The sequence below is a fragment of the Anastrepha obliqua genome, chromosome 1, assembly GCF_027943255.1.
Source record: "Anastrepha obliqua isolate idAnaObli1 chromosome 1, idAnaObli1_1.0, whole genome shotgun sequence".
Taxonomy (NCBI): Eukaryota; Metazoa; Arthropoda; class Insecta; order Diptera; family Tephritidae; genus Anastrepha; species Anastrepha obliqua.
Window position 1 is genome coordinate 91,309,458 of NC_072892.1, and position 15,960 is coordinate 91,325,417.

The window sequence follows — 15,960 nt, forward strand, 5'->3', positions numbered from 1 at the left end:
TATTCGAATAAAAATTATTCGAATAATAAAATCTTTTATTCGAGAGGTATTCGTAATTCGAATAATATTTATTCGAATTTTTTATTCGTTTATTCGAATAATGCTATTCGAATACCTCACTATTCGAATACCTCACTATTCGAATACCTTACTATTCGAATACCTTACTATTCGAATACCTTACTATTCGAATACATCACTATTCGAATACTTCACTATTCGAATATTTTTGGTAAATATTTATTTAGATTAGCGGACTACTAATCGGTTTATGTACAAGTGCATGCACCATGAGAAGGGCCAATGTAATTTTTATATTTTTAAAAGCATTTTCTCCCTGATGTAAATGAATATATAGTGAGGTATTCGAATAGTAAGGTATTCGAATAATGAACTATTCGAATTATTTGAAACGAATAGTATTATTCGTTTTATTCGAATAATGTTTATTCGAATATTATTCGAAAATAATCCCACCCCTAGTGACCATAAAGTATTTATGTACTTGAGCTCACAGGGAACTGATTTGAAAGTATGCAAAATATTGCACATGACGCAGTTACCGAGAATGTTAACCGAGGAAGGAATAGCGACTTCGCATTTCAAGAGCCAATCTTTCTAAATTTCAAGCTGTATCGGAAGCTTTTTATTAGTAATAGTAGTAATTTTGACAATGGTTGCAATGTAATTACAAAAACCATATAATTCTAAATTTCAAATTTTATACAAAGATTAGAAAAATTCCTTAAACTTTCCACAAACTAGTTTTGAATTCGATTTTCTAGAAAAAAATTTCGTATGCAGTCTTACAGCTTATTAAATATTTAGTTTTTTTTTTCCTTGACAAAGCAAACTAAAAATAAAACTCACTACCATCATTTTTCCATACATTTCCCACTAGTTTTTTATACGGCATAATTTTCCTGAAGGCATCATTCAGTTGTTGTAAATATTTTGCCTGATATGCTAGTAAAATGTAAAAAATATGGAGAGAGCAGAGACGTCTATATACAGTGTTCTACTTTTTATATGGAATAACTTTTTCTCAGTTACCAAAACCCTAGCTCTTTAAGATTCTGTATCATTAAAAATATATACAGGTAACCCTCCTACAACGCGATTAATTGGTTCCTGAAAAACTCCGCGTTGTAGGAAAATCGCGTTGTAGGAAACTTTTTTTTCCTCCATTTTTCCTTTTCTTAAACAATATCACGCAAGTAACATTTTAAAGTTTTCTCAGCCGCATTAATTATATTAGACCTTTCATCGAATAAAAAAAATTTATTTTTTCAAAGATATTTTTCTATTTGTCTATTTCAATATAATAACATAAATTAATTCATTTAATTAACCAGCAAAAAGCAATTCATTTATTTAAATAACATAAAACTAAGGAAAATAAAATCTGGGAAAAATAGACACGGATTTTCAAATCTACATATTTCAGAGGATTTTAAATCTCAACCTTCTACAAATCCGCTTCCTCGTCCTCGCTTATTATAATTTGCTTCAAACGTTTTACTCTTGGTCGTCCTATTTCAAAATCCGAGCAAACACTTTTAGTATGTACATATGTATAATACAAACATATTATTATTTCTTTATGAGACTACGAATAATAGATATACACATATACACAAGTAATTTTTAATAATTGTGTGTTTATAGAATACAGTTTATAGAATATGTATTTAAAAAATGCTTAAAAATCGCGTTGTAGGAGTCGCGTTATAAGAAACATTCCGCAATTCGCAAACCGCGTTGTAGCGAAATCGCGCTATAGAAGTACCGCGTTATAGGAGGGTTACCTGTAAATGCTCTGATCGTCCTAACCCTTGAATGCAAATTAAAAAACACTCAGGCTGCTGAACTACAAAATTGTTCCTATGTTGCAAAAAAAAACCTAAATTTTTTGCGCTATGTTATTACACGGCACTATTTATGGTCTATTTGGCAAAGAGAAATGATGTGAACTAGTCATGGTGCCAAATTCACTTGAAACAACGCCCCAATTCACAACTGGTAAATTTTTAATACATAGATATTTACTACATTTGAATATACGGTATGTAGGAAGGTGTGTTTGTACGTGTATGAATATTGCATAAAGCTTAAGACCGCAGGCAGTAGAAAATAATTTTCATTGCATACTGGCAGCCAGCGGGGGCGTATGAGTGATGGCCTGTCTAGGTAATCCGTAACAGGAGTGCTATGCATGTACATGTAATTGAATACATACATATGCACATACATTTATACGCGTATACGCATATTTGGACAACTGTATGCCGGTTATGGTGGGCGAGTGCAAGTTGCGACTATCCTTATGTAATTAAAACATAATAAATGAGTTTCGAATGAATGCAAAAATTGTTGTTTTATAGAAGAATTGTGGGTATTTGTTAACAGATATACGTAGTTGCAATATTCGTACATATATTTCTAATAAAAAGAAAAATGGTCACAGTCAGAGTTCTAATGCGTTGGTAATTTCCTTTAGTGAAAACAAAAACAATAAAAGATTTTGAGTAGCGAGTACTGTAAACACTCTCCTTCGCGCCGTTTTTGAAAATTTTATCTCAGCAAATTGAATAAGGAAACTTTTTTACAGCGGAAAAAATGTGTGTTATACAAAGTGGCGCAAAATTAGTCATCCAATTTTGTTTTTCAATAACTTTTTTGCTAAATGAAGGAATGAATTTTGAGTGATGGAAATATTTATTTTGACAAGTGTCAAATATGATTGACGTACGACGCCATTTCGAAAAATTATAAATCTTTCGATAAGGTAATCTATTTCACGCCACCTTGTATTTTTTCTGTTCAGGTTTTTAAATTTTTTCTTCAATTTACAGTAGTAATGTTTTTTCTTTAATATTGCTCAGGTCAGCAGCCTAATCAGCTAAATTTACTACTGAGTGTCTGCACCCAGACCAACCGAACCAACTTTTTGCAAATAGTCGAAACCAAATTCCATTCCGACTTAATTTTTTACGAAGTAACGCACATTTTTTCGTTGATGTTGTTGGATGTACGAGAATTTTTTTTATTTCTATAAAGTAGTACATTGAAGCAATCCTTAATTTTCAAACGGTTGCAATTGGATTTAAATTTCTCTAACGCTAACTTTGAATATAAATATTAAATACTTAAAATTCCAAAGAAAAGCCTACCAAACATGTACAACTTTATAAATATAAGACATTTAAACATAACCTAAAAATCCTACGAAAAATCGAACTTATGTACTACAAAAATATTTCTATTTTCATTGATTGATTCACATAATTTCTATGCATTTAACAACTTACCACCACCAGCGCCATTATCGTGCAACATTATGCGTGAGTTGGTGAAGAATGGACGCAGCGAAGGTTTCGGTGTCGAACCAATTGATAAGCTGTCCATATCGGGGCCGGAATCGTCACCCTCGCAGCAGGACAAAGATTCAAGCTCTTGAAAGAGCGCATCCAAATCGCGTTCACCACGCAATGCAGCTGTGCCGCGACTCACCTCACCCTCCAACTCTTCGGAAGCCTTGAAACGTTTTAGTAACGCAACAATTTTTTGCTTGAAGTTGCGTTGCTGCAATGAAATCGTCTGTAAATTGAAGGATGAAAAAATAAGTGAAGCTTAAGGTTTGTTTTACATGTATATGTGTATATGTATGTAAATCGAGTTATCCTCATTAACTTAAGAAGCCTAACCCGTTAATGAAAATTAATTTTATAAAAAATGCATATATTTTAATGGCTTCAAAGTGATTTGAACCCTTTCTGCTCTACTGATGGCAGTGAAGCTATATCACGGCACCAAGCTTCTCTTATCATTTCTATATTTGTTTTAACAAAAATCCCTTACAGATATTGGTTAGGATGTAAGTGATGTAACTTGTGTAAGCAAAATATGGCAATTAATGAAAATTATTGATGATTATAATGAAAGTTATTTTGAGAACACAATTGCCATTTGCCAAAATTATAAATCTTCCGATAGGAAGACACCTTATAGATGTATGTATATAAGATAAGAAGGATAAGATATGAATTTTTTATATATGTATACAGACATATCACGGGCTCAAAACATATTTGGTTACAATTTAAATCTGTGAAAGTTAAACGCAGCTAAATGGAAAAAAGTATCGAATTTACTTGTTTTTTGTTTTTAACGAAATCACTTAGTGTTTTTGTAAATAAGTAATTTTGTTAGGAAAAACCCGTGGCGCTTACACATAAGTATATTTTTACCAACTTAACGACACTTAATTGCCGCCAATCTAAAGTGCTTCCAAATTGATTTTGAACGGCTAATAAATAATTAAAAGCTAGTCCGCTTGCTAGCAATTTCTTAGTATGAGCACTCAAATCACACATAATTACATACCTTGCATGCCAGTAAAATGAAAATATCCTTCAGTACCTCAATTTAAAAATTAAATATGTACAACTAAATAATTCGCTCCTGCATACCTACCCAAATAGCGGCGTGTTTCTTTTTTTAATTACCTTTTCATTTAATTTATTACATTACATTTCTTCGTGTCAAATCCCCAATTTGGCATTTTTGGTACAGATAAGCAAATTTTTTAGTTTTGTGAATCTCACTCGAATGGAATGCTTCTGTTCTGACCATTGGTCTACTTTAATTTCGTCAAATACTACAGGGCCATTAACTATTTACTTCTTACTTAGAGATAAATGCCACTTATAACCTGAATATGCACATATTCATCAGTTAAGGTATACAAACTATCCTACTAAGATACAAAACCGATCCATAGCTAGTCAGATAGTTGCCAAAATAAGTAAAGAAGTACCCTAAGTTTGGTGGAGATTCTAGTGAAATGAAGAGTACATTTTTGCCTTTAATATAATTTGATTTATTAACCAGCAAATCAGTGGTTTCGAAATGGCATCGCTATTGACCGATTGTGCGCATTTTAACGCTATTTATTGAGCCAGGCATGTAGACGAAGTAAGAAGTTGGATAGTAACTTCAAATGCTTTACTGCATTAGGTGTGATAGCAACGGTGTTTCATTCGGAAGCCTTGCAATACTTACGTAGCACACTGCCTAGTTGGCGAAAGGTGACCGAATTAAAATCAGGGTCTATAATGACAGCCAAGTTGCTCTAAAGACCTTAAAAACTGGAGGACTTCGTCACAAAATTTTCAAGAATGTAAGTTGAGACCAAAATCCGTTACAAAGTGGAATGAGCTTGAATTTATGTGGACGCCGGGACATTGTGATGACTAAGGCAACGAACTAGGTGATGAATTGGTAAACTGCGGTTCCTTGAAATGTTCAATTGGCCCGGAGCCAATTTTATCTCAACGCAAAGCGGGAACAGCCAGGTGTTGGGTGAGAATCGTAGTACTGAAAAACGTAAAATTATCAAGTCTTTCCTGAAAAGGACTAACAGGGTGGTAACAAATTTCCTTCTCAGACAGAGAAAGAGTGCACTACAAAACCAGATATTACTAATTACAGAGAACAATGCTTTATACGGCATATGGTCACCAAAGACATCGTCGATGGTATTCTTGTTTGGAGAATTAAAATAGTATAAAACATTTTCTCTGCCGTTATTCGGCTCGTATATATTGCACATCCGTGGGTCGCATATATGGATCATGGAGGAGCTAAATTATCTTTTCTTCGACGAAATACCCAGATACATAAACAAATCTGGGAAGTTTGTAGAGGATTAATGAATAACCACGCCCAACCCGTACCTCTCTATCATTTAAATCCTATCTCCCGCTAAGATATTTTATTTTTGCTCGTGTTAACACTTCGTAGAATGAACTCGAATATAATTCAAATATTTAAAATATGGAGAGCGAACGTGGTTCGTCAGATTTTTAGTGATACTAGCATAAATTACGAGTATAACACATAGCTAACACTAATATTATTATCCTCCTGAGTTCCCTACCGAACCAAAACTTCCAAGTCACAACAGCGATTTTATTTTGTTCACTCTCCCAACTGTTGTATTCTTATAAGGCATAGGCAGCCATTCATGAAATAATAGCTCTGAGCTTTACCTGACAGTCTATATTTCTTATAACCAATTGAGGCTGATGTCATTGACTTAGCTAGCTTTTCAGAAGCCCTATAAGTCAACGTATAATGGTATACCAAATAGAGGAGTCTTTATTCTATTCGAAAAATTATAGGAAAATCTAGTTGCCAAATATTTTATATCACTGTTTTTTGAGCGACTCATATATAATACATTCGCCTAAGGTAAGCCATTATTTCACACATGCAGGTTCTGATTTAGCTTTGTAGGACCCTCATGTTTCCCTTTATTAGCCAAGTTAGTAAATTCATTTTCTTCTCAAGTACAAATACAATGTCAACTACATTTTTAGGCATACAGTTGAAATAAATGAATTCCAATTCTATTTATTGTATACTTCAAACGAAGTAGAATCGTGTTATAAAATATTGATATTTTTGTGAAGGAGAATAAAACCTATAGCTACTCCTTTGGAAAAAACAAAATACAGCTGTATATATCAATTTTTATTCAAATGTATGAAATCGAGAATCTATATATCAACTTATATTCAGAAAAAGCGAAAATCAACTAACTAACTGAATTATTACTTAAAGCTATTCAACACTTTTCTTTACCAAATATCAATGGCAACTGTCAATGCCAAAGGCAAACCTATAATTGAATAAACTCGTGCATATATTTAACCCAAAAGAAACCGCAATAATATGCGAAAATCCTCATTTAATTAGGTTTGCTATTGTTGCGTTTGTATAGGGGGCTGCTGGTAGAGAATGTGAAACGTAGATAAAAAATAGGTAAAGTAAAATACATAGTACTTTTTAGGGATCTAAATTTGTTCGATTTTTATGACTACAGAATTTTCGGGATCCCGCTATAACAATCCCGGAAACTCACGATTTAAATATTCAGTACTTTTCAACAACTTAACTCGAAAAAATTGCAACCGTCCTATTTGAGAAGCCACCTAATATATAGTAAATAGGAAATAAAATCAATAATTAAATATTTTTATTTTTATTTAAAGTGAAAACTATATTATTTCATTAGTAACATAATAAAATTGAAAAGTTAGCGTGCATATATCTAATAAAGTAAATAAGGTACGTCAAAAAACTTGGAAAAATAAACAGTTTTACGTATTTTGTGGTTGAAAGAAGTTCATATATTTTTTTACTTACTCCCATTTAAGCGGATTAATAAATAAACACCCATTTATGTTAAAACCAAAATCAAGTCAGTACAATTTTTTGCAACATAGGCACACTTATGCATGTATTGTTTTTATATCAATACAGTTTTATTGTTACTTAATCTTTTTTATTTAATTACCTCACATCATCTAGATTATCTTTCACAAACGTTGTTAGAGCTTGGAACTTATTACGCGACACCAGACTAGACTTAACAAATTTAACTACAAGACACAAGTCTACTATTACTTTAAAAGTGTTTGATTGCATAGAATTAAACAGTGTAAAAATTTAGATAAAGAAATTGTCATGTAAAAATCACTCTAGTTGCATATAATAATCTTGATACTATTAAAAGGTCTAAGTCTTACTCTGTAGTACTGAAATAAATAAATAAATATCAAAAGGAAAATAAGAACGAAATCGTTGAAACATATCCCTATTTGTTAAAAATTGTAATGTCAATATTGCTATTTTTACTGCAAGAAAGGAAGCATTTCATATGCTTCGTAAGAAATTATAAATCCCGAAATGATCCCGGGTCCTTCGGGACGTAAACCCCGAACAAACGGGATCCCGGGATTGACGTCCCTAGTACTAATACAAATGTACATATGAGTCATCTAAAGCTTTAAGCGCAAAAACCGTTCATGCGACACGTACGGTTAAGTTCATCTGTGTTTGCGCGTTTAAAGCAAGTACATATATATGTACATATGTCAGTACATACCCACAACTAATAATAGAAAATCCTTCTTCAACGGTGAAAAAGTTGAATATAAGAAAATCACGCACAAAGTAACGGAAGTGTGAGCAGTTGAAATATTAAGTATCAAAACTTAATTAACTCGTCAACATGACACGAAAGACCCAAAAGAAAACGGTAAGAGAAATGGGAAAATGAGTAGACAATATCAGTACAAGCTTTGAGTGGGTGAAATCGTTAATTATATAAGTACATTGCTAGCAATTGACACTTAACACTGGCTAAAGTATATGTGGCACAAATGACGAGTTAGAAATCAAACTGCTGAACAAATTTCTTGACGTTTCTCATATTCAAATAAACTTGTACTAGATTTTTAATCAGATCTGCCATGAGGTGCATGCTCATAGCTTCTAGTTAACAAACATCTGGCGAAAGAGGCGTAATCCCAATATGACAGCTGTCAAAAAAACAAAACAAAAAACACTGCTAAAACAGAATCTCAGACCTAAAAGACACTTGTGACTTAAGCCCTCTCACCGTAGTACGATTTTCGTAGATTCTACGAAAAGGGTATCACTGAGTTCATTCTTACCTCAAAATTGTAGATAGTAAAAAAGTTTCAGAGTTAAATTTAGGAGAAATTATCACTTTTATTTTAACGGTTTATAATACGATAAATTAGTTACATGTGCCTATTAAATTTAATACAAATATTTTTCTTTAGGAAATTTGCTTGTATTTGACTATTGTTTGAGGTCAAAATTTTAAAAGCGCGTCACCATTATGCTCACCAATATTACAAGAAAATACAGAATTTGACAAGTTTAGACCAAATACCAAAGAGATGAGATTGACAGATTTAGAAAAAATGTTGCAATAACTTACCAGCTGATTGTTTGAATAAAAAAATTTTTAAGAAATATATAATTTAAAACCTGTAAAAGTATATACATATAGTATTTCAGCTGCCAAGATCTTTCCTTACAAAGCGTCATCCATTTCTAGAGCCATCTCTCAATGTTTTCCGCTGCATCGGAAGTATGTACAATATATACATTTCATTTTATTCGCGAGAAAAAGAAAATAATAGCAAAATAACGCTAAAGAAATATGTTTTATGCTAAAATTGTTTTGTTTGCTTCGTGCCAGTTTATGTCGAAACGTCAAAATTTAGTATTCATATAAATTCCTCCAGTATTTGCAGGATTCAAAGATAGCAAATTTTTCGTAGCTGTAGCGGAGAAACTTCTTAACTTTTCTAGGACAGGCTCAGTGATAATTGATGAGTATTGTGTAAGTATACAAGTATTGCCAGAGAACTTAGAAATCTCTGAGGAAATAGTTTGTATGCAGTGAGGCAGATTTATTATTTTTGCAAATGGCGTCCTACATCAATCATATTGGGCACTAGTGAACTAAGTATAAGCAATGGAGCGCGTTAGGGTCGAAATAAAGATTTGCATCACTCAAAATTATTTTTTTTAGTAAAAAAGTTATTTAAAAACAAACTTTTGCACCACTTTGTATAACAGAACCAAAGAATTTAACAATATACTGGTAGTCGAACCATAATCATTTATATCATTATCATTATAGATATAGTCGTTTTCGAGAGTTTTCACTGTACGACAAATGTACATGCTCGAACATATATGTATGTGTGTAAATAAGCCCTGCAAGCATATTAAAATTAAATTAAATTAAATCACTTTTCACACTTCACTCAGCCTAAGGCGAATGAAACTCACAAAGCTTGTTTATGAATTAAAGTACGTAGCTACCGTACATCCGATGGAGTGGGTGAACAGTTGTGATTGGGGTAGCCACTGTCACATTTATACGCCTTATACCGAGCCGTGCCATAGTAAACAAACAGAGAGTAAAAACCAAATTGTATTAAAATATTAAAACTGTAAACTAAATGTGCGTGGTGCGAAATTTTCCTGCTTTTTATGAAAGTGTTTACTCTTTTTCGACAAACGACCAAACTTAATTTCTATTCAGAAGTGTAGATCGTTTGAAAAACAAAGTATTTATATATGTACATAAATATGGAATGGAATGGGGAAGATGGATGGATGAATCGAAGAGTTGGATGTGGACCAGCGTTAAATTATCGTTGAACGGAAATACAATTACTTAAATATAAATATAATATTAATATCCCGTATACGCACTAGGAGAATATATTCAGGAGTATATTTGCACCGCAACCGAGACTATCTGATGGTATAAGTATTGTATAAAACCGATGCAAATGGTGTTGATTTATGTGCGGGTTTGCCCCATCAAATTTACCGCGAGTATGCTTTGTACTCACGTCGAAAAGTGCAAAGCTAAAAATTCGAAGGCACAAATGCGTTCTTAAAAGCCATTACTGGACCACATTTCAAATTCAAATGCACATTTCGAATCTATTACATACCCATTTCTATGCAGCTTTTGATTACATACAAATAAATTATTAAACAAACTAACGGGTAATTTTGGCATATGTGAAATCATTGTTGATTAGCCCAATAAACTTAACTAACATACATACAAAATAAAAGATGTTTGAGTAAAATTCTGTTAAAAAAATGGCTACCCCACCGGCTAAAGTAACAATATAAGCACGAGATAGTAACCGTTATTTTTAAAGAAAATTTAGCTGTAATTTATGGAACATTGATCTCGATGAATTACCTTTAGGTGAAATGACTCAGCCATCTCATTAAGACATGTGCGGCATTTCATGGCTACTCTTATGAGATGAATGCTCCTTTTAATTCAATGCTTATTCGTCTTCCTTAGGCTTTGATTTTTCTTACTGTAAGTCTACTTTTGAGAAGTTACGTCTTACAAGTTACTTGACATAAGGCCGTCGTTTGTATCTATCTGTCTGTTGGTTAATTAATAAATAAATAAATAAATTCTCTATATAAAGATGTGTTTTGAATATTTACCTAACTTTCAAAAATACTTAAAAATCACTCAAAAGAATTTTCACATACGAATTTTCAATTAATTTAACTTTTTATTGCTCCACACACAATTTAAACAAAGTCGAGCGCCAAAAATGTGTATGAAAGAAATGAAAAAAAAAATAAAATAAATATATAATTGGCGCGTACACCCTTTTTGGGTGTTTGGCCGAGCTCCTCCTCCTATTTGTGGTGTGCGTCTTGATGTTGTTCCATAAATGACGGGACCTACAGTTCTAAGCCGTCCCCGAACTATAGATATTTTAGGAGGAATTTTTTACGAATTCAAAATAGTAGTGACAATATCACAGAAGTCATTTCGCGCCGAACGTTTTGTTTCAAAATATGGAAATATGGACTAAAAACTTAATTTCATTTTAACTTAATTTTGCGCTAAAAACAATAAATGAAAAATATTGGGCTTCAAAATAGTATTTATTAAATAAAAAAATGTACTTTTACAATGCCATTTCTACCCCACAGTGAAAAATTTTATACTGAACTTGATTTGCTAGTGATGACCATCAGATGCAACAACATTTTACATTGTTACAGCAATTATGAGGCAGAACGTGATGCCGCAATTACTACAGCTCAAACACACTCTATTCCTCACTTAATTGTAAATGAAAGTACCTTTCACACTAACCGCCTAAAGTTCATTGTTTCACAGTTATAGAACGAAAGTTAACTGGATCGTTTTAAGACTATTTTTTGAGCTTTCAATCAAACTAACATGATTATCTTCCATTAGACAGAATTATTTTTTGTTGCAGATCTTATTTTAAAGCGTGACCTATCCGAAAACAGGTGGGGAACGCCAAAAAATACCTTTACACATTTTATATATGATATTTAATGAGCGTTGTAGCAGTATACATTTTTTTACTTTAAAAATAATATTTACGCTAAAATTTGGCGTTACAAACGTTATTATAAAAAACCACTCTCTGTGTATGTAATATACAAAAATAGTTTTGCCATATAAACTTAACAAGTCAGTCTACAATAAAGTGCTAATAACCTGGCATCATAGCATTTGCGAATTACCATAGCAACACAACAACAAAATGCACAGATTTGCCATCATAATTTGTGAATGCCATAAAGCCAGTACATTTGCACTTAATTGCGAATTACTCTAATGTACTAAATGCTTTGTGCGAAGGCATTTTAGCTTTGTTTTTTATTTCACAGGCAAATCAAAATTGCATACGATTTGTTCCATATAAATTATGGAATACTCCATTCACGTAGTTTTCAGCATATCTTAAAAATGTCCGGCGCATATTGCGTTTTTGAACTAGCAGAGTGTATTTAATCAATGGACTTTTAGCAAAAATTTAATTCCTTAAATAAATCTGCTAACCAAAATGATGCAAGAACCTATAGATAAGTATCTAAACTCACCACTTCCTCAAAGCTTTTGCAAAAGGTGATGAAAGATAAAATGTACTGTGGGCGTTCTACGCTTACTAACCTTGCTGAATTCTTCAAATTTTCTATTTCATAATTCAAAACAGGTCATCAAGTAGACGTTGCCTACACAAATTTTTCGAAAGCTTTCGACACTGTTTCACATATGATAGTATTTTGTTGTTGAGGCATGGAAAGTTGGGTTTCCATTCAAATTTTGTTTTTTTCGTTAAGGTCCTACCTCTCTAACCGAACCTCATATGTCGAGATTGGTAATATCTTAATCAGGGCAAATGAAAATAAATGAAATTTAATCATTTTGTAATTTTTAAGTTGTCTGCTTCGGAAAACAGTATCCCAATTACGTGCATATGTATGTGTATATGTACTTCTTAAAACTCTAATTTGCGTGAGCATCAATTTTATTGGCAATTATGTACTTATAGTACATGCGAGACACGCACCCTCAATCAATACTTTCAAATAAATTTTACATTTCGTACTCTCGTAAACTTCTTAATAAGATTCTTGCCAAAAGTTAGATGTAACACCAGACTAATTTACATATTAAGTATATTTGAGTTATTAAAGGATTGCCTATATACATATATACGGTCGAAGTTAGAGGCGACCACCAAATATTCACTTTCAAAATGTTGCTACATAAATTTTGAGATAAATAATAAGATAAGATAAGGAAGCACTAGAGTGGGTATGTCAAATCTGAAAATGTCATCATACATTTTCGTATTGACAGTTATTGTACTCAGAACTCTTTGACATGCGTGCGTTATTTGTATTATTTGCAGGTACTTGAAAGATTTGCCTTGATCAAAAAATGTAATTAAATCGTAAACAATCTATGCAATGGTTGTTTTATGACTTGCGACGTACTTTACTCGCTTCGAACTTTGGTGGAAACTCGGCTAGTTTTCCGCACTGACTCCCGTCAAATATTGAATAGGTCTGTTTTATTGGAGCAAATGAGTGTAAGAACGATATACTTTCTCAATGTGGCGTAAACAGCCCGCTCAGAAGTAGTGGAGCACAAAAAATCACCATTTCTTGCTATAGTTATTTGTATTTCCTCTCATTCTTACACAAAACCGTTGACCGCTTAATTTGACAGTTTGAGAAACTCGCATGGAATTTTTCTTGGCGACCAGAGAACCGATAAAAGAAATACAAAATGGGCACTCGTGGGCAACCTCAGGCGAGAAGAAGTCAAACTAATTATGGTATGACACCATGATGGAAAGAATAATGAGAGAGCGGCTATGGTGGTACCGTTACTTTGCTCTCAGCGAATTTGAAAATGAGTGACGACGTATTAGCACCAGTATGGTCAGATTACAATTTTCGTAACTTGATTTAGCAGTTTTTTTTTATTATTTATTCTCGGAATTTTCGTTCTTTCTTCATTTTCTAGCCTGTTCTAATTAAAATGTAATGTTTATAATTTTGTAAAATATACATTTTTTAAAAAATAGTTCAATAATTCACTCAATTTTATTTAGCTTTACTTTTTTTTAACATCTGGTCGCACTGCCCGCGACTGCAGTTATTGTTGATGTTTTTCTTCTTCCAGCCGTCAAATCTCTCTCACGCTACTGCAATGTTGCCTAGCTTTGGATATAAAAACGCACTAAAATTCTCACTTAAAGAAAATAAAATACCAAATTATTATTGATTCAACAGTATTTTCTGGTATTTTCTTGGTATAAGGATTGAGAACCGAAAGAAACGATTACACCACTTTAGTTTTAATTCACATTCAGTAGTTTCAAATGATTTTTAAAATGTGTAAAAAGGTTTTCAATGTTAAGAAGAGTCGAGAGCGGAAGATTAATATTCTTGCATGACCTTAAAAGGAGCAAAAATTAAATTTGCACTTTCTAAATATCAAATTTTATAAGAATCAACAAATTTTCATTAGCACTACAATCTTCTCAGAGTGACCTTTTTTAACTTTCTCTTTTTAATAAGACATTTTTTTTACTTACAGTTTCGGTAGCTTTAAATTAAAAAAAGAAACAAAACACCAAACTTAAAAATTTTCGCATTAGCGCCGTCTTGTTGACAATAAATGTTGTCCAGATCAATACCATCCAATTCCGGCTATAAAAAATCGTTAATCATCTCTCGAAAGCGCAATCCATTCACCTGTAACACCTGTTATTGGAAAACGCTTTAGAAGCTGGACTCACAGTAAGAACAGCCAGAAGAATACCGCTGTTGAGTTAGCAGAACAAAAAAAAAACGGCTTCAAATTATAAGAGAAAACATCTTCCAACAAAAACAAATAATTTTGGTTCAGACGGAAAACAAAATGCTTGACTGCCAACAAATACAGCTTTTGATTCCAGGTATACGAAAATAACAATAAGGCAGGTCGCAACTCAATTATGGTGTGCCTATATTTTCGGAAGATAGATTAGGTCCAATATTTTGGATGAAAGTGAAAATGTCTGCGGCTGGATATGTGAAAATATTAGTTGCGATTATGCTTCCTTATACACGAGATGGAAGTTTATGCCCAAAACATTCATTACAGTTGGTTTAATATCTGTTAACGTTTTCGCATTGCCGTCGCAGTCACTTGACATAAACTTGATTGAAATGTCTCTTAAGCAGTTTCTTAAAATCAATACATTTTTGTAATGCAACTTTTTCTTTCTATTATATTTTCCTGAGTACGTTTTTCAAACTTGCGATAACTTTATTATCTTTTAAAGGGGTTTTCAATAAGGGCGGGTAGATGTTGAAATGGAATAAAATGGCGTTTGCTGTGTGGCACGTAGCGCCGTCCTGCTGGAACCACATGTCGTCTAGGTCCATATGGTTCAATACGGGCCATAAGAAATTGGAAGGGCCACCACGTCTACCGAAAAATGCGCGCAACGTTTGCGTTAATGAACACTCATTTTGATAATAATGTTTTATCATTTGAACGTGCTGTTCAATCGTGTAACTTGCCATGATGATTTGGCATAAACAACTGAATAATAAACAAAAGATTTGACAGATGTCACCAAAACAAAATGGCTGCCACAGGGCGCCAAAATCGACCCGCGCCAATTGAAAAACTCTTTAGAATATTTATATTTTCTTTAATTAAATAAAATAAAATTCTTTAACATTTAAACATAAACTAATCGGAATTTTTTAAACCAATAACAAAATGGGTAAAAAAAACCAATTTGTATTGCGTACCGCAAAATTTGATAATCGCTCAAAAAACTCTCTTGTCGAAATTGATATTTTGAAAAGCAATAAAGCCATTTTCGATTAAAAATATTTATTTTTACTAGTCTATACACAAATTTAAATAGTAGCCATCGTACCTACATACCAACAAACAAAAATTGTTATCTCGAACAAATGTAACTACCACCACACCACGACTCTTCAGGTAGGCGGGCATTGTAACCTGAACTTAAATCGGATGTAAACGAAAACTCACAAACTTGTACTCGTATGTATGCATGAATGTTGTTGCACAAATGGAGGGACCTACAGTTTCAAGCCGACTCCTAACGGCAAATATTTTTTATGAGGAGCTTTTTCATGGCAGAAATACAACCGGAGGTTTGTCGTTGCCTGCCGAGGGGCGACCGCTATTAGAAAAAACTTTTTCTTAATTTTGGT

The 15,960-nt window shown here is 32.7% G+C and overlaps 1 protein-coding gene across 3 annotated transcripts in view; it reads right to left on the minus strand.

Moving 5' to 3' along the window:
• Window positions 1-15,960, minus strand: part of LOC129251201 (phosphofurin acidic cluster sorting protein 2) — a 92,782-nt gene that overhangs the window by 22,608 nt on the left and 54,214 nt on the right. For all 3 annotated transcript variants that reach the window (XM_054890567.1, XM_054890571.1, XM_054890564.1), the window contains exon 4: window positions 3,312-3,600. In XM_054890567.1, the coding sequence (XP_054746542.1) occupies window positions 3,312-3,600 (289 nt within the window). The remainder of the gene's footprint in view (window positions 1-3,311; window positions 3,601-15,960) is intronic.